Here is a 21,093-nt window from a genome sequence, read left to right as displayed (position 1 = left end):
TAGTACACGAGTAGGTTATATCCTAACCTTAGTACACAGGTTTTTTACATACTGATTCACGCAGGCAAAGCTACAGGATACAGGTAGTTTTAAATTTAATAAACTGACGCTAAGAATGTTTAGTCTTCTACAATGTAATCGTTTTAGTGAAATAGGCTTTGCTCAGCTAAATTATTATCTTAAGTAAACAGTTGTTGTTTGCATCGTGGACAATTTCGTTCACTAGTTTAACTATTATGTGCAACTTTTAATGTTAAACAAACATTAGTTTGTTTAACTATACAATTGGAATGTCTTAGCCCACCTGATAGAAAGTGCAGCATGTTGCTTACAGACATGAATAGCACCATGGACATAACAGAATACTCGTAAATTGTAACTCCTAAGGTATTAACCAGGTCGACCTCCTCGCGGTTCCCCCTGGAAACTATCATGGTTAACTCCTGATGGATTCATCATGATAGGCTAACTGACCTGTTTTCATTCTCATCTATCACCCTTCACTGGTGCTCCGCCAACGTATCCCGTTAGCGCAGGCGGAGATACCATACCATTTTCATCCATCAAAGAAAAGAGAACTCCTAAGGTATCCCTCCTGCCTAATCTATGCTCCTCTAAAGACTGCATTGCGAACCAATTAACAGAGCATCCATTAGAAAAGGCTCCCATCACCCGTAACCAAGAGCAAGGACGACATTCCTAATTAAGCCCCAAAACTGCAAAACAAAATCCCTCCTGCTTTGCCATGATTGAGAATTAAGGTGTTATTCATTTATCTTTTTATTTATAAAAAAAAAAGAAAACAGCACCAAGATTATATATATCAAGACAAGTTGCAAGGCTAGATAAAACTGTATACAGCAAATTAAGCAACATTTGGGGTTATCATAAGCGAAGCAGTATACTCTGTTATGTCCATGGTACTGCTCATGTCTATAGGCAACGGTTACCACTTTCTATAAGGGTTAAGGTGATACATTACTAATTCATTACTTTCTTATTTCTAAAATACACCCGTACAAAGTAGCGATCAGAAAGCTAATCAATCATTTTAGAATAATATTATAAAACCAAATTTATCCACCACTTCGTCCGAATAACCGGGATATATTGGATGACCGGGATAAAAAATACCTAGCGTATGTCCTTCACTACTTCAAACATTAGGTAAATGTATACCAAACCGAATGTCGCGACTCACAACAAACATACAAATTCACATTCACACTAATAATATTTGTAAAGATTAGTGATTACACGGTTGCATGGAAATTTACGCGACCGAAATGCACAAATATGAGTTATTTTTGATAAAACAAATATTGCAATTTGATAAAAATACCATTTATAACATCCACATAAATTTGCCGAAAAACAAAGTAATAATTAAAATGATTTTGATAAGCGCATGATTTACGATCCTTAATAAAAATACATCTTTGAATGTGAGTCTGTCAGCTTATCTGTTTATTTATACTATTAGTTAAACCCGTGTCTTCGTCTGTGTGAGCGGTCTTTTTAATTGATCAATAAGACATTGAAATAAAAAGTAGAACAAGATAAAAGTTATCCCGTATCCTTCCATTTTCCAAATCAAATACTATGTAAAGTGCATTATAATTTGTGATATTTTTAACAGTTTTGGTATATAAGCATACTTGTATCTACCCCGATCCGAAAAACATTACCATACTTCGGCAATCGGCTAAAAGGGATGAAGTGGACCGCACCCTTTTAAATCCCGATTTTGTCGCTGACAAATTCCCTTTTTTACGACTTTCCGTAATCTCTCACTTTTATAAAGGACAGAACCCCATGACCTTATCCACGAAAATTTTAGGACCAGAAAACCTCAACGCCATTTGCTTAAATTTATGCTGTGACCTTCAATTCTGAAACTCTGACGTATTTACTCGTCGCGTGACTTGGTTCGATTTTGTAAAACGCACGATTATATCTTTCATTGGTTATTTTTGTCGTCAACTTTTTCATGAGTATTGTGTGTATGTAGTTTGTTACCTTCTCTTTATATTACTGGCAATAACAAGCTAACTCCTAATCTAATAGAAAGTAATTGTTATCTATAATTGACATGACATTTTATTTATGAAAATTAGAATGGCAGACTAACAGCTCTTCTAATGGAAGGTTGTTAGCTGGATCAGTAATCCCGATAGAAACCGATGTTTGTATTTTTATTGTGACGATATTATTAGTGTTTTATAATTGCTTCTGTATCTATATTGTTGACTTTATTACTTTTTTCACTATTTCAATTTTATATTCCTTTTTATATTAATACCCGCCCACTATGTACTTTTTATTACAACACATTTGTGATTTGTTAATCTTTGTCGGGTGCCCACGATACAGGTTCGCCTAGTGTGGGGTCCATTGTATCTTGTTTTTGTAACTTTCTGTTTTTTGTCAAATAAAATAAAATAAAAAAAAATGTACAGGTTTGACTTTCTAAAAAATTATTTAGTTAAATAAATATGATTTATAAATTTTTTTTTAACACTTTTTCAAATTTGTAACACAGTAAATATGAACGATATATGATATGAACTTGTTTTATACGTTATTCTATTTAAAATCAAATTTGTTCCTTTACCTAAAAAGTTTTGAGTCTTTAATCACATTATTACGATCATTTAGAAAAACATATGTAAATCACTCTTTTCCATCCAAAGGTTATTTGGAAGAGATCGCTCTTAGCGATAAGGCCGCCTATTGTTTTCTCAGTGTATTATTTTCTTGTAACTTTTTGTATTTATATTAAGTTTACTATTGTAATCTTATGGAAGAAACATTAAAGAGTATCTTTCTATCTACCTATTAAAATATATATAGGTAGTATAATCTAGAGCTTATTCGACTGGTTTCAAGTTATGTGACTCCCAATGAATTGTTCTTCATTCTTATTTATATAAACTTCCAAATGCTGAGTTATCATATTTCATACATTTTTAACTTACATTCTATTCATCAGTTTACCAACTTCTCTATCCCGTATGAAGTTCTCTAAGTTCTTACTTAGTGGTGATGGTCAACTATTTACTAATTATTTTAAAAAATTATAAAATTTGAAATGAGTCCAACTTCCTCATCGGGAATTATATAAGTCTTGATTGACTACATGTCGATACAGAGGTTTGATTAATCAAATCTTTTTATACCTAAGTTTAGATTTGGTGTTATCTTGTATCTTCTCCCTCTATCTTGAATATAGCTTCTCCCATAAGGAGGGTTTTACCAGTAGTTGCCACGTTTGGCAGGCGGGTTGGTAACCGCAGTTTTGCTTTTGGTGATGTTTTAAAAGGGACGCTGCTGCCTATCCCTCGCCCTCCTTCAGTCGCCTCTTATGACACTCACGGGAAAGGAAGGAGTGGCCTAATCTATGCCGGGACTACATGGCAATATTGTTATTTATTTATTATTTAATAGTAATGAAAGATGTCATGTTGCGAAACATTTTGCTTATCAATTGATACATTGTAACATACGAATGATATATCAATTAACTTTAGTAATTGTTCAATTAAAATACTGGACGTTGTGAATGAGTCACATCTTAAGCGGAGTTTTGGTCACATGCTACTTACTGTCCCTTTGTGTTTGTTAACGAAAAAAATTAAACCACTCGTATTGTGATAGTCCAATTGATTGTTTTTTTTTTTTAATTTTTATAATATTGCTAAATAATAGCTAGCTAGTCGCAATATGGTTTTAACGTATTAAAGGGGCCCAGCCGTTTACTGTCCACTCGTGAACATAGGCCTCTTCCATGAGATAGGGATTTTCCAGTAGTTGCCATGCTTGGTAGACACGTTGCCAATTGCAGTTAGGCTTTGGTAATGTTAGAAGAGAGACGCTGCTGCTCTCCTTTCGATCATTAAATTACCTTAGTCGCCACTCACGACACCCACTGGAAAGGAAGTGATGGCCCATTCTACTACACTTATATATTTTAAAATATATAAAAAAAAAACAACAATATATCTTGTTTATTTCAACCGTAAAGCAGTAGACATTTCTTTACAGCTAAAATACTATAATAACTTCAAATCACTGCTGGGGTTGCTTCGCCCCTGTATTACGTCACTGATGTTTACGCCAGTACGCATTGACGACTTTTATGCGATACGGCGCAAACGAATTGTTTCATTATTAGACAGAATGCGTACTCGAATTCAAACTGTACCCTGCAATTTTCTGTAAAATAAATTGTTTAATTCAAAAATTTTGGGTGGGTTAGATAGTAATAGTGCGTTGACTACTCATAGAGAAATACAAGTATGTACTGATAAGTATAGAAAATTGTAAGTAACAAAATAAATCAGAAGTAGAATGGACCAATCTTTCCTTTCCCGTGAGTGTCGTAAGGTGACTAAAGGAATTCAATAATCAAGGAATTAGCAAGCAGCTTTACCAAAAGCCAACCTGCCTGACAAGCGTGGCAACTACTGCCAAACCCCCCTTATCCCCATAATGGGGGTTAATGATCCTATGTTTAGCAATGAACAATTAATGGCTGATATGATAATGATGATGATGAAAATAATATATTAATAAAATTATAAAATAGGAATGTGTATAATGCATATTATTGGTACACGAGTCTGTTCTTCCAGTGCCTATCCACTGTCTATACTTATGTACTAGCAGTAATCCTTATTCTAATTCATAAAAAATAAATTTCAGGATTCGGCCTTCGCCCTTACCACCTCGGCCCTGATGCGCTCATTATAATCTCGTATCCTGGAGAACTCTTCATGAGATTGTTGAAGTTAATGATCCTGCCTCTAATCATCGCCAGTCTGATTGCTGGATCAGCAAGCCTCAACGCCAAGATGAGCGGAAAGATCGCTATACGGACACTTCTGTACTTTATACTTACTTCCATGTTCAATGCATTCCTTGGAATATTGCTAGCTATGATGGTACATCCTGGACAGCCAGAGTTAAGAGATGATCACCATGCTTTAGTTGAAAATAAAAGAGACCACAAGATATTGGATAGCATACTTGATATTGGAAGGTAAGTTGAGAAAGAGCCGAATTTAATATAGAAAGGGATCTTATTACGAGATGTAAGTAGCCGATGTACCCCAATCTAGCTAACACAAACAAATATTAGAATTAGAATCAAAGTTTAGGATTAGATATAGCCCTAGTCATCTATATGGCAAATAGTGTTGTTTTTTATATTAATCAAGAATTAAATAACCAGAGGGAGACTTTGTACAAAAGTCGATTGCTTGGGTACCACTGTCTCATTCGTGTTTCAACCGTGAAGCAGTTGTGTTTGCGTGACTGTGTTTCGGTTTGAATGGTAGGATATGGCGTGAATTTACAGGGTACAGAGGAATAACACTTGAGTCCTCAGGAATGGCAACGCATGGAGGGGTATCATGGGCGAAACAGTATACTCCGTTATGTCCATGGTACTGCTCATATCTGTAGGCGACGGTTACCACTTTTCATCAGGTAGGCCGTCAGCTTGTTTGCCATTCTAAGATGTATAAAAAAAAAAATTTTGAACTGGAATATCTTGAAACACGAATCCACGAACACTGAGATTATAGAATGAGCTCTCTGTCGAGATTTTTCCAAGAGAATACAGCATAGAGTTTTTCAAAAAAAGAAAAAGAGGTTTCTTCAGAGTCGGCAACGCACGCCTAATGCCAGGGGCGTAGGCGTATAGTTAGTTAGTTAGTCGTCAGTATTCGTAGTTTAGACTTTATATTTTACCTTTTCATGCTAACGGTTAATGAGTTTTGTTAAAAATGTTTCGATTACTGAAAATTGATCGAACATTTAAAAATTGATAGTTATAATAGTTTCATATTCTATTGTAACAATAGCTTTACCGCTTTCGAACTTAGGATCACTTAAAACATTTTTGAGTCATAGTTTATTGATTTGCTCAAAAATAACGTGATTAAACGCAATAAAGGCTTTTACCTCGTTATTCATAAAAACTAAAACCACCTAAAACACTATTTTGTCACTGTCATTCAAACTGAGAATTTAGTACAAAAAAATGAGACAAAATAGTTCAGTAGCTTTAATAGGTTTATGAAATGTTTGACGTTTTTATGAAAAAGGAAATTACGCTGTAAAAATATATCATCAAAAATTATAGTTCTCTATTATTTTTTATGTCAATACGTAAACCTTAGATTATATAGATAGTGCATCGAGCCTCAATATTGGGTCAACTTTTTGTCAGCTAATTGTCAAATTAGCCGACTCATTTTTTTATCAGTGTTCAATACTTATATGCATAAAATGTATTATTTAATAAATAAAATGAGTTTTTACACATTAAAAAGATGCAGAAATTATAAGACAAAATAAATATAGGAGTTACGAAGAAATCACTCATAACTATTTATCACGTAATTTGTATGAAAAAGTTGATCCATTTTCCTCGAAAAATTTCTATGGAGACACTCTATCTATATAATCTAAGAAGTAAACGTAGTTATTAATTTTTCATTATCAATTTTGTTTTCAGGAATATATTTCCAGATAATATCGTCCAGGCTGCATTCCAACAAGCCCATACAGTGTACACTGAACCGCCAACGTTGTTTGCCAGGAATTTCTCTGAAAATGATACTCTGCCTAACTTGGTAAGAGTTGTATCCTATAGGTTAGTATACAATTTACACGATATCAAACAATAATATTTGATACTTCACATAATTAGATATCATTGTTATTCATTAACGATTACCTCGGATAGAATTAATGAGTTGCCAAGCAGATTCATAAATTTTGAGTTCTAAAACAATTCTAATTTTACTTCAAAAACAAATAGTCTATATTTTTTTATCATCATGCCCATTACGGAACATAGAGTTTAACCATAGACTTCAATAAGAACAATTCTAAATTATCGACTCCTTAGAAAACATTGGAGGTTGTCACTCTTTACAGTGTAGACCCAGAAATAACTATATGAAACTGATAAAGGACACACTAGGTATCATGTCGTATAGGGAGGTCAAAGATATGGCCTAAAATAGAATTGGTTAAAAGAAATTGCATGAATTATTTGTACCGACAAGAGGAAATTTTCTGTTTTGGGTTTTTCACATTATTGCTGGTTCTTTAATGCTTGAGACGACTTATTCTTTGGGCTATTATGGTCATTTCCTCCCAGAGTTCGAAATGAGGGAGATATGGCAGTAGAACCATTTACCTGCGATGTCTTCATTGCAGATTCTACGTACTACGTAGCGAAATAAATACCACAACAATACAAGTGTATTAAATCATGCAGAGTGTCTTATGTTTGTAATTTGAAGACCTAGTACTAGGAACACATAAAATTACAGAAAAGTAATGCCAATACGGCATATACCATAAATAATAACAAATTATAACAATAATGAATTATAACATATTAAAATTAATATTTTAGCAATATTATTGTATTAATAATATTTAAATCTGTGTTTGATGTAACAGATTAAAAAAGAAGCATTTAGAAATTATTCGTAAATGTTAACTTTTAAAACACATAGGTGATACAAAGCCAAAGTTGTTGGTGCCAATTTTTATAACTAAATGACAGTTATTAAAGAAGGCTGAACGAGAACTTTGACTAAGTTAGTTACGATTCCATAATTCATCAATTCTAACTTCCATGGGGTAATACAATGGTACTCATGAACTTTTCAAAGGTCTCTGCCTCAGTAATACCCCAAATATTTTATAAGACTGTTACTATTTTGTTTTGAAAATTTCAGATCTGGTACTAACACTCTTGGCTTAGTATTTTTCTGCCTAGTTTTTGGAAGTCTTCTGGGCACCCTTGGGCCTAAAGGACAGGTGGTGATAGACTTCTTCCAGGCAATATTCGAGGTGATAATGAAGATGGTGACGGGTGTGATGTGGTTTACACCATTCGGAGTTAGCAGTGTTATAGCTGGCAAGATTCTTGGTGTTAGCAATGTTGGTAAGATTACAATTTGTAACATTAATTAAAATTATTACAAATAAAACTTTAACTACTATCGTTTTTAAGATATTTTCTGTAATACATGCTCATTTCTAAATTAACTTTTAAATGTTACCAAAAACAAACAATCCACCCGAGGATAAGTGGTAACCAACGAGCTAGTAACATGGACCTCACAAAAATTACTTACTCGATGTTCTGTAATTTTATTGCCATATCTTACTTTCCAAACCGAAATACACACATACAAGCACAACTACATTGTAGAAGAAACAAATAAATTAGAAGTGCGCAGATGCAAATGGCTTTTGCATAAAATCCGCCTCTGGATTACCAGAAGTAACATAAAGTTATATGTTTATATTACATATAACTAGTGATTTCAACATCCAAGTAACTAAAGAACGCAAATTCTCTTTTAACACCGAGAAACTCAAAAATTTACAAATATCTTTATCATTTCAGCTACAGTAATGTCGCAACTGGCATGGTTTATAGCTACAGTCGCCGTCGGTGTGTTTTTCTATCAACTGATCGTGATGCAGCTTATATATTTTGCATTTCTCAAGAAGAATCCGTATAAGTTCTATTTGGGGCTCACACAAGCCATGTTGACTGCGTCTGCCACTGCTTCTACGTAAGTGTTTGTATCTATCTTTACAGAAATTTTTAATTACAAACGTTTATTAGATTTTATATTTTCGAATATATATATTAAATAAATTTTTGAATCAGTTGCATCTTACACTTCATTTTAAGTATAGTTAATATTTCGTTCTTTATTGTTCTGTAATATTCGAATAACTGCCACTTTACCTTAACGTGCATTTTGCTGCTTATTCTCTTTTTAGTTTAGTTTTTCCATGGTCAATTTTTAAATCTAATTTCGTTATTTTACTATTTAGTAGAAAAGTGTACATTTTATATATGCAGTTAACATAAAAATGGAAAATGTATTGTATATGTAAATAACTTCGACTTCATATTATTTATATGAAGCTTAGAGTGATTATAACGATAGCTTTGAGTGATTGATCATGGAAAATTATAGATAAATTAAATTTTAAAAGTCATTATCTAAATTGCGTAGTGGAAAATATGAACATTACTTTCCTTTGATTACCTCTTATCTAATTCCTAAGTTCATTTCTGATGTTATTCTTTTAAATTTTAATTGTACTCTTCGAAAAAGGTTCGGTTCAATTTTGAGATCTTTTTAAGACACAAATCCACCTTTCTTCATAATATTTTTTTTATCTTTGTAATTTACAAGAAGTAGCAATAGACGAAGTAGTAATTCAGTATGATAATTAATTATTATAATTGTTTGTATTTATGATAAGTTTACTACAGTAATCTTTCAGAGGAAATGATAAAGAGTATTTATCAATGATGATGAAGTTATTATTGTAACTTTTCAGAGCCGCAGCCCTTCCAGTGACCTTCAGAAGTATGGAAGGTCCTCTCCGGATCGACCCACGCATCACTCGATTTGTTCTTCCAATAGGTTGCAACATCAATATGGATGGCACAGCCTTGTTTCTGTCTGTAGCCAGTATTTTTGTATGCCAGATGAATAGTATACACTTGGGCTTTGCACAACTAGCAACAATATTGTGAGTAATTTATTTATCAATGAAATCATATTATCTGCTATTATTATCGATGTCTCTGAAATTACATTTGTAAGAATATTAATTAATATTTCCTTTTTCACTCTTGTCTGTAGTTAAAATGACTTAAGATGAACTTACTTTTTATTTTTTTTTTATTTTTCGTTAAAAACAATCCTATTATCCCTAATATTACTTAAATTATTTATATATTTAGACTTCTATTAACTATATTACTTCAATATGAGTATTCTAACAATAGCGAAATTTTATTATTTATTTATATATTATTCTTCTGTTAAACATTTTAAGCTAATCATTGTACTAATATTTTTTCAATAGAAATCACTTTCTTGCATCCATACATATCCGTTGATAGTCATTTATTCATCATTATTATCATCCCAACCATTATCTGTCCACTATTGAACGTAAGCCTCCTCCATAGACTAACATAAAGACAAGTCGTAAGTCGCATCCACTGATTCCCGGCAATGCATTTGAGGTCGTCACTTTTCTAGTGGGCGTCGTCCTATACTGCGTTTGTCAGTAATTTATTGTAACAATGCAATAAATGACTGATAATTGTTTCTACTGGTAAGAAACAATTTATCGTTCGATTGTTACTTATTTTTACTTTACATTTAATCTTAATAAGCTCGACCTAATGTAGGTTTTAGATTATATAGATAGTCTCCATAGAATGCTTCGAGAAAAACGGGTCAACTTTTTCATACAGCTTTGCGTGATAAATAGTTATGAGTGATTCCTTTATAATTTATATATTTATTTTGTCTTATCATTATTGTATCTTTTTAATGCCTTTCCGCAACTGTAGTACCCCCCTCTTTCTTTCCCACATAAGTCCCTTCTTCCTCTCATTCACCAATTTCCTTTACGCATTTCCAACGTTTCCTTCCTTTTTTCCTCAATCCTTTCCTCCATACCGTAGGTAGCGGAAACCACCAACAAATGTGTTCCCAATGAGGGTTAACGTCAGGCAGGTGGTCGGTAGTAAAATTAAAAACTATATGTTTTTGTAATATGGATAAAATCATATTACGCCGACCCCAAATGATTAGGATAAGGATAGGAAGATGATGATAATCTATATAATCTAAGATGTTGGTATATCAAGTATTACATACATTACAGTAACAATATACGACAAAATATCTTTAACTGAATTAGATATTATAGTTGTAAGCATGTTAATTTTTGCTTTTGCTTTTTAATGAATCCCTTCTATTATTAATGAAACATCATTATTTTCCAGCTTAACATCGACAGCGGCGTCAGTATCATCAGCATCTGTGCCGTCAGCCGCTATGGTGTTACTACTTGTAGTGTTGGCAGCTGTAGATGCTCCCACACATGATGTATCTCTGTTATTTGCTGTCGATTGGCTAGTGTGAGTATTAAGTTATTTCATTATTATATTAACCATTCATTGACCCTGTGATTTCCTCATCAACTTGTTATTTCGTCGTGAAAATTATTTTGCTTGTGTGTTTGATAGCTAGATAGAACATTAAAATCTGGGATCATTAAAATTTTATATGGTAATGGAAAAAACTGATATCAAATTATATTAATCCGAATGATGGCAGTAGGCTCGTTTCGTATATAATTTTAACGGTAAGCAGAAATTCAGAGAATGTGCATAAATCAATAATTGGCTCAACGACAATCTATTGATGTTCAACAGTAGTTCAATAGAAATAAAAATTTGAAAATTTGTTACAAATTTTATTTAGATAGTGCTTCTGGGGAAAAATGTTGAGACACTTGATACGACACGACGAACTTATGAACATTATAATAGAAGGTAAGATAGAAGGAAGAAGGGGAGAGGGAGACCGAGACATAGTTACATCAGGCAGATTAAGGAAGGACTTGGTGTCGTGTCGTATCAAGAGGTGAAGAGACTCGCTGAATATCGTAGTGAGTGGCAAGAGCTCCACCGACAAGAGCGCAGCTCTTAAATAGATAGATAGATAGTGCTTCTGTAAAAATTTCAATTTTTATTTGAATAAATTTTATGGAAATAGACTGTAACTTTTAATATATTTGAGGAAAGGTGGGCGTATAAAGTGTTAAGTTCCTTATAATAACAATAGTCGACAAATGCTTCTCACTATCTATATTTATTCTATAAACTTTTTATAAAAAAAAAAAGTAAAACTACTTATCAGTAGTTTTCTATTGCGTGTTAAGTCAAAACAATAGATTATTGGCTCACCGATACTAATAGGTAGTAACGAAAATATTATATTATTAACAAAACAGGATGCGTGTATTTTTTTGTATTAGAGATTACACTCGTGATCTTTTCACCTTTAGACTGAACCGTAATGGAAAACATGTTACTAATCTACGTCACAAATAGATAAAACGATAGATCCTAGACAAATTATTCCATAGCGTATCATTAATAAAATTTGTGTCCGCTTATCTATTTTGATTAGATCGTGTACTATTTGGAGGAAAAATTAAGTCTCCGTCCGAAGTAGTGTATGCTTATAATAATGATTATGAGACTAGTTATATAATTAAAGATTGTGTACCACAGAACACCAACTTTAATTGGGACAGAACCAATTATCTATAAACTACTAAACCAATTTAAAAAAAAATCTATGGGACCAATCTATAAATATATACTTTCAGATAAACAAAGAACCAGAGGGAGACTTTGTACAAAAGTCGATTGCTTGGGTACCTCTGTCCTATTCGTGTTTCAACCGTAAAATAATTGTGTTTGCATGGCTGTGTTTCAGTTTGAAGGGTGGGATATGGCGTGAATTTACAAGGTATAGAGGAATAACACCTGAGTCCTCAGGAATGGCAACGCATGGGGGGTATCATGGGCGAAATAGTATACTCTGTTATGTCCATGGTACTCCCATCAGGTGGTCCGTCAGCTTGTTTGCCATTCTAAGTTGTTAAAAAAAAAACTTTTCAAATTGGTTTACAGTTGACGAAGTTATGAGATTAGAAACATTAAAAAACACAAACGAATTAAACGAGTAAATAAATAAGGTGTGTGCCCCGGTATAGAATGGGGCAAACATTCCTTTCCCGTGGGTGTCGTAAGAGGCGACTAAGGAGGGCGAGGGATGGGCAGCAGCATCTCTCTTAAAATATCTCCAAATCCTAACTGCGATTGCCAATCCCCTTGCAAAGCGTGACAAAACTCCCTAAGGGGAGAGGCTTTTTTTCAGCAGGGGACAGTAAGTTTGCTATCTACATATTTCCATTTTCGATTTCAGAGACCGAATACGTACAACGAACAATATGTTGGGCGATTGCTATGCAGCTGCCGTTGTCGAGCATCTCTCTAAAAACGAGTTGATGGCTTGCGATGCTGTTTCAGCTGTAAGTATAATCTGTTTTAATAGAATTCACTAGAGGGAGACTTTGTACAGAAGTCGTTTGCTTGTGTACCTCTATCATTCTTAATTCTGTCTTAAACTAGTTGTTTTTTTAATGAATGAGAATGGAATGGAACGGTATACCTTGATGGGGCACCAATGAGGGATAATAGATGAAAAAAGGCAGGTCATTTAGCCCATCGTGATGAATACACTTAGAATTCAGCACGGTGGTTTCCAGGGGTAGTCACAAGGTGGTCGACCTGGTTGAGTATATTGCTAGCAATAGGGCTCTTAGTATCCATTGCTAACAATCCCTTCCCCCCAGTAGCTGTGTTTCGGTGTGAAGAGTAAGATATAGCAGTGAAATTACTAAGGCATAACACCTTAGTCCTCAGGAATAACAATACATGAGGAGTATCACGAACGACGATGTCATGTCTGATTAGTCGATTGTTTATGTTCAGAATATACAAAGAAAATATTATTTGCAGGACCCAGCTGTCAATTGCTTGACTCCAACACCTAACAAAGAGGTAGACATCGGTGTGGTGAAGCAGACTATATGTGATGAGGTCATCATCGATATGCACCAGAACCATTGTAACTCTAATAGGATTTAGTTTTAAACAATTAGTACATTAAGAGCAGTATTCATATTACGCGAAGGTTCCGGTGTGAGGGTCTTAGCAGATTGATCGAGTGACTGTAAAAGAAACACGAGTCCGGCAACTTGTCCATTGTTGCCCGTCCTAAAATAATTTTATACAATTTTTATTTTTTATTTTGCTACACTACATAACGATGTGTAATAAAGGTGGGTCCTGACCGAGAGCATGGTCGTGTAATGGAACAAATATGTTACAAGTGAACAAATAGAAAAAAAGAATAAACAATAATGTAATGTAACAAGTATATTACAATACAATGTCAATGATCTTTACAGGGTAAGGATACAAAACACCTTAGTCATGGTGAATGGTATTCCATGAGGAGCACCATAAGCTATTGTATTCTATGAAACCTTTGGCGTTGTTCTTGTTTATAGCCAATAATTATCACTTCTGTCACAGTGTAAGAAGTTTCTTTATACTGTGCTTCTATCAAGTAAGTGTCTTTAGTTCGCAATTCCAATATTGCAAATATTACGACTTATTTTATTCTAATGTTCATTTATAAACTGACAAAGTATAAACTAACTTTTGCACTCAACTTCGTACATGTGGACTTTGGAAATAGATTACCACTCCTAGATGGTGTATCGTGATACAAATTACACCAGAAATATAATCATGAAAACTATATTCAATTTAATGCAGTTGTATTTGCATGATAGTGGAACAAACATACAAACACAGACAGACCAACAAATATTCTAAAAATTTTTGTATTGGCTTCAATTGAGGAGAGGGAGAATTTGTACAAAAGTCGATTGCTTGGGTACCTCTGTCCCATTCGTGTTTCAACCGTGAAGCAGTTGTGTTTGCATGGCTGTGTTTCGGTTTGAAGGATGAGATATGGCGCGAATTTACAGGGTACAGAGAAATAACACCTGAGTATTGTGAGTACACCTAACACCTGAGGAATGGCAACGCATGGGGGGTATCATGGGCGAAACAGTATACTCTGTTATGTCCATGGTACTGCTCATGTCTATAGGCGACGGTTACCACTTTTCATCAGGTGGACCGTCAGCTTGTTTTCCATTCTAAGTTGTATAAAAAAAAATGTTCTTATTAAGATAACTGCTTATAATTTTCTTTAAATAGTTCCTATGTAAAGATATTGTTTATTTACAATTTATACCAGTAAGATGCTCTTGGTCAGTTTGTTTAATATGTTTCCTAATAGATTTGTCTTTGTAGATAATTCTTTGTTCACCACTTGACAGTTAATAGGTGGAATGACGATTATGATGTAATTCTGTGCAGGTACCTGAGTGAAACCGGCGATAGCTAGTTATCGCCGGTTACAACTTATAGCTATTAGCAGCTATAACGTTATATCCATGTATTGCTCAATGTATTGAAAAAAGTAATTCTGCGACTTTATAAGTTTTATTGACTATTTAATATACAAATTTGCGGAATTTGACCGTTCAACCGTTTATCCTTTTTTACCACCTTTTATTATTAATATTAAAACGAGTACCTAGTAATGAAAGTTTTAAAAATGTCAATTTACTCATTAAAAAAAAAGTAGACAAATAACTAAGTATAATACATAGTTATTTCTCTAAATAAAAATAATAAAAGTTCTAAAATTGAATTATCAATAGTAATGTTGTGAATAAATACATTTTAATAGAATCGAGCTGTACCTTAGTTTATATTATACCTTCTGCATAGTGATAAGTTAATTAACAATAACACGGAACAGTAGTGCTGTCCACTGAGCGAGTAATCACTACGTAATAATGATAGTTATACCAAAGGTGACTTAGTTATTATAAAGGCACTTAATTTTAAGGAGAGCCATAATCATTTACGTAAAGTTATTGCTTTAATATACATATGTGGGTAGTTTTAAAAATTACATTTTGATAATATTGTGATATATTCATCCCTACTACTGAAATAAATAACTTTTTTTTTTCAAATTGAATTAACAAAAATGTAGAGAAAAAAATAAATATACACAGTATAGATATTATTACAATATTTGTACTCTTTCATAATTTGTCACAATAAATATCTGACAATACATTTTGTTCTTTGCATTGTTAAGTAAAAAAAATTACTGTATTATATATATTGTACAGGATTTTATTATCAAATCATTATATTGTTATGTAAATGAGTATTAACAGCTTTAAATTTTGCCACTTTCCCGTTATTATCGATATTATATGATTATTTTTATTTATCAATTCATTCTCATCTACAGATAGCGTAAGGAATTAGTAGCAAAATTTTGAAAAAATGGCGAGCACAAATCGTCATGCTTTCCGTAATCTTTTGTATTGTCGCAGGCTTTTCTGCCTGAAAAAAGCCTCTCTTTCCATAATAATAATACTGATTGGCTATCTAATTAAAAAATATAAGATTTTACTTCCCAAATTCTGCTTATTACCTAAAAATAATGTTTAATATTGATTCCGGATTAGCTGAAGATATCTCGTAACAGATACACAGAAAAGCAGGTGAATTAAAAAACTTCCCCTTTTACGATTGCTAACAAAAACATTAAATGCATTTACAGGTCGCGCGTGTTGCAAGCGTTCTTAGGTTACAGTAACTGCTTACCATCAGGCGGGCTGTATGCCTGACTGCAAAGTTTAATTGGATAGATACAGTCATTATTATTATCAGTATCTACTAGTTTATCACGTGATTTATTTGTCAAGTTTAAATATAAAGTCCATATTTGTGAATAAAAGTACATACCTACGTATCTGTACGACACCTGTCTCCTATTAGAGTAGGCAGGAACAATAGAACGTCAAATGGTTCGATTCAAATGAAATGAATAAAAATATAGGTACTTCTTCAATCCTTATCCAGATTATTATTTGGTATCGGCGTAATATGTTTTTCTTTTCCGTTCTTCTCTATTCGCAATCATTTCCACATTCACTCCCATTTTGGCCATATTATCTTTCACACGTTCCAATCCAAATTTTTCAAAATGTATATATAATAAAGAAACGTGATTCGACCTGTTATAATTTGTATGAACTCTACCCACATGACTGTTATTAAACGAGTAAAATTTTCAGGATTTTATGTATAAATACTATATTATTTGTGTATACATATATATATGTAGAAAATACCGGATCATAGGTGCTATATTACTTCAAAATAACTACAGAAAGTATCGCGTAAATGACTTCAAGGTTTTTGTTTTCTTAAATTTTAATATCACATTAAAAGCCTTATTAGAACATAAAATATTTGACACTAATAATCACTGTCCGAACGATTTGCTTGTGTAAAAATATCAGTGGTTCTTCTTCTGGTTATAATTTGTACCTAAAAGCCCTTATTCGTAAAAACTTTAAACACTTCATAAACCTATTTTAGATATTTCTTTATAGGTGATAATGAAATAGTAACCCCACCCGCACTATCGGTATACAACGGCGGGGCACCAGTGAAGGATGATAGGTGAGGATGAAGCAGGTCAGTTAGCCCATCGTGACGAATTCAACGAGAATTGTTCACGATGGTTTCCAGGGGGAACCACGTGGAAGTTGACCTGATAGGCCTGATATTGCTAGCAATGGGGCTGTCAAATTCCATTGCTAAATATCCCTTTCCCACCCTACTTTAACTATTGGTGTTTTAGCTTTTTCTCTTATGCTAAATTCTGGGTTTCAAAAAAAAAAGTACAAAATAATGTAATAGTTAAAATAATTTCTTTTTTTTTTAATTTGCAATAGTAATGGTCAATCTTCCAGTGTTGGCAGTCACACACATACTAACGGTAGCGGAATTAAACAAAATAATTCTAAAACCAGAGGGAGACTATACAAAAGTCGTTTGCTTGGGCACCTCTGTCCCTATCGTGTTTCTACCGTGAAGCAGTTGTGTTTGCATGGCTGTGTTTCGGTTTGAAGGGTGGGATATGGCGTGAATTTACTGGGTACAGAGGAATAACACCTGAGTCCTCAGGAATGGCAACGCATGGGGGGTATCATGGGCGAAACAGTATACTCTGTTATGTCCATGGTACTGCTCATGTCTATAGGCGACGGTTACCACTTTCCATCAGGTGGGCTGTCAGCTTGTTTGCCATTCTAAGTTGCATGAAAAAAACAATTGTTTAAATAGATTTGTAGCAGGTTTTAGTTTTTATGAATAAGGAGGTAAGTTCTTTGTGATTATGTTTTTATAAATTCCAATATTTATTAATATATTGTGTATATTATCAATTTGTATATTTTACAATATTTTAACAAAAAAATAATGCCTGTATATAGTTTTACAATATTTTACATAAAATTAATGCCTGTATATAGTTAATAGACAATAATCTATTATATAAACTTATCTTATAGTTTTTGGTTCGACCAATAAAACTTACTTTGTGTCGATTCTAAAGCAATATTTTCTAAAGCTTCTATTCCTGAATCTAAAATTTTAATTTGATAGCTTAACTAAACTACTTTGTTATGGATTTGTCATTTACTAAATCTAAAGTAATTCTGGTTCAATTATTAGCCAGTTGTAAATTCACCAACTAAATAAGGGATTCATAAAAACAAACATCTCTTACAATCCTATTTTAGCTATAGAAGTATTTTGTTGCTTTCTTTTAAGTTAAAAGTTTTTCACAAAAGAGAAAGACAAAACATTTCAATAGCTAAAATAGGTCTATGAGAGTTTGACGTGTTTATGAATAAGTAATTAAGTTTATATTAGTCTTTAGAGTAATAGTTTACTGCAATATCTGTTTTAGAGATGAGTATTATCTATATATCCGATATATATATATATATATATTAAGTTCTTCTGGATATTGATGTCCACCCATTGCGATATCGCCTGCATCAGTTAAATATCTACATCATCGACAGGGAGTTCCTGTTCTCCTCATGTCCTACAGCCTCAGTGGTCACGTACTGCGCGGTTTCAGAGACGTTTTCTCTCATGAACACTCAGGTTGTGGAATGAGCTCCCTGCCGAGGTTTTCCCAAGAGACTACAGCATGGGGTTCTTCAAAATTGCGTTCGCGCACGTAATACCTCTGGTAATGCAGGTGTTCGTAGGCTACGGTAACCACTTACCATTAGGTGGGCCGTGTGCTTGTTTGCCACCTCAGTGGTATAAAAAAAATCTATATTCGTTACGAACGGGTTCTTCAATTCGATATTATATATTGTATAAACAATATCTTATATATCTGTTATTGAGCCAGTATATGTTTAGTTACTGTAGCTGCGATATATAGATACGAGTATTGATAGATAATACCCAGCCTTAATCTCTTTTAGTCTTAGAGCATGTTGCTTTTGAATCGACACCATTGTTATTTTGTATAAACTTCTTTTGGATTTAGTTTCAAAATTATTAATTTACAAGCACTGAAGTAGTAGGTATTATTGTGCTTACACGACTTAATATTGTTAATTAAGTGAGGTACTAAATATTAACCCCTTATATTATAAAAAAAAAAACACTAAATAAATTCTCTGTCTAATTAATGTATAAATCCTTTTATCTAATTCAATATTATTGTATCAATTTATCATTATTAACCAAATGGCATATTTTTAACGTTACAAAACATGCCTACACTTATATATATATATGTATAATTTTATAAATTGTATGATTATTTTCATTATTATTCATTTTATATATTCGATGAAATGTATGAGACTTCATCCAGCTGTTGTATGGACATATAGGTACTTAGTATGATCTAATTAAGTGTTCACTAATAAATATAAGAACGATGTTAACTACACACCTTTGATAATTCAAGTATAAATGTAGTTTTTAGCTTTAAGCAAATAGTAATTATAAGCATTTGTGATTGAATTACGATGTTTTGATGACATTTTAAAGAGAAAAAAAAAATGTTCCAGTTAGCAATTATTGTTGAGAATATACTAACACCAATACAAAATGACATGTTTAAGTTGTATTATTTGTATAACATTTACTAGAGGGAGACTTTGTACAAAAGTCGTTTGCTTGTGCACCTCTGTCCCATTCGTGTTTCTACCGTTAGGCAGTTGTGTTTGCATGGCTGTGTTTCGGTTTGAAGAGTGGAATGTGGCTGTGAGTTTACAGAGTACAGAGGTATAACACCTTAGTCTTCAAGAATGCCAATGCATGTTGAGTATTATGGGCGAAACAGTATACTCTGTTATGCCCATGGTACTGCTCATGTCTATAGGCGACGGTTACCACTTTCCATCAGTGCGTCGTCAATTTGTTTTCCATTCTAAGTTGCATAAAAACAAATTCTTATAATGGTAAAGTTCTTGTTGGTAGCGGATGATACTGGTATGTTAGGGGATAACATTAAGAAAAAAATCTCTTGATGGTATCTATCAATGGAGCTATGTTTATTAATAACCTTAATAAATTTAAGAATATATTTTCTAAATAAAATCAGATTAATCAAGTAATTTTAAATGTATGTTTAAGACTAACATTTGTACTACAATTAGATTGTTCTGAAACTGCAAAAAGGTATAAAAATTAAAAACCTAAACGTTTCTGAATTCTTATAAATATTTTAAAAATAAGTCGTGTTTTTTACGTGATATGAATCTATCAAAAAATAAAAATACCTGTTTTTAAGTTTACATGCATAGAAATAAAAATTTGAATAAGTAAGAGTAGTGAATATAATTAGTAATAAATATTACCAAGCACAATAACCTGTTAAAGGATTGGACATTCATCAAACTAGAATTCTTTTTATTTATCTAAAGAACTGATTTCTGAATCCAAAATGTCAAATTTGGAATGATTACTAACATTATTTTGATGATTTCTCACTTATTTGAAATGAAATTACCATATAATCTATCTCGTCCATTTTAAACCATTTTGTATGATGGGATTTATTTAAGATACTAATATCTTTTTATCTGCGATATTAAAGATTGTCACCCAGAACACTACTAGCAGTTAACGCTAACTCAATATTCCTAAAAAGCGAAGGATATATCTAAACTCAGGTTCAATTTTTTATATTGATTCTTGCAGTATTGAATTTTATTTTATATTATTGCTACAATTATGCAGTTTATGGATCACTTTATGTGATGCAATAGACAGGTTTCAACTGTGATATAATCACTTTGTAATAATTTAATTTCCAGTATTGTCAGTAATAAATATATATATATTCTTTATTGCACTAAAACATACAGTAACAACAATAAGTTAATAACAATGTTAGCAAAGGCGAACTTATCTCTAAAAGAGATTTCTTCCAGTCAACCTAACACAGTGGCATAGGAAGTAGTGAGTGGGCAGTAGTAGTGCAAGACAGAAATTTAAATAAATATTTATATAAATTATAAATAATTATATATATACATATATATACACACACACATACATACATATATATACATACATACATACACACACACATATATATACACATACATATACACACATACATACACACGTTAAATACAACATATATAATAAAACAATAA

The 21,093-nt window shown here is 32.6% G+C and overlaps 1 protein-coding gene across 1 annotated transcript; it reads left to right on the top strand.

Annotated features, from left to right (window-relative positions):
- The first annotated feature begins 4,685 nt into the window (after positions 1-4,685).
- On the top strand, positions 4,686-19,541 carry LOC128201610 (excitatory amino acid transporter). The gene is made up of 8 exons (XM_052899095.1): positions 4,686-5,041; positions 6,524-6,661; positions 7,764-7,972; positions 8,441-8,612; positions 9,397-9,591; positions 10,865-10,999; positions 12,861-12,966; positions 13,457-19,541. The coding sequence occupies exons 1-8, from the start codon at positions 4,776-4,778 to the stop codon at positions 13,583-13,585; spliced, it is 1,350 nt and encodes a 449-aa protein (XP_052755055.1). The 5' UTR covers positions 4,686-4,775; the 3' UTR covers positions 13,586-19,541.
- Positions 19,542-21,093: the final 1,552 nt, after the last annotated feature.

Source organism: Galleria mellonella, unplaced genomic scaffold (genome assembly GCF_026898425.1).
Source record: "Galleria mellonella isolate WM207_F2 unplaced genomic scaffold, CSIRO_AGI_GalMel_v1 utg56, whole genome shotgun sequence".
Taxonomy (NCBI): domain Eukaryota; kingdom Metazoa; phylum Arthropoda; class Insecta; order Lepidoptera; family Pyralidae; genus Galleria; species Galleria mellonella.
This window is presented reverse-complemented; position numbering and strand designations above follow the sequence as displayed.

Coding starts and splice junctions, on each gene's coding strand:
- LOC128201610 (XM_052899095.1), top strand. CDS start 4,776: ATGAGATTGTTGAAGTTAATGATCCTGCCTCTAATCATCGCCAGTCTG. Junction 7,973..8,440: donor TCTTGGTGTTAGCAATGTTG/GTAAGATTACAA, acceptor TTATCATTTCAG/CTACAGTAATGTCGCAACTG. Junction 9,592..10,864: donor GCACAACTAGCAACAATATT/GTGAGTAATTTA, acceptor ATTATTTTCCAG/CTTAACATCGACAGCGGCGT.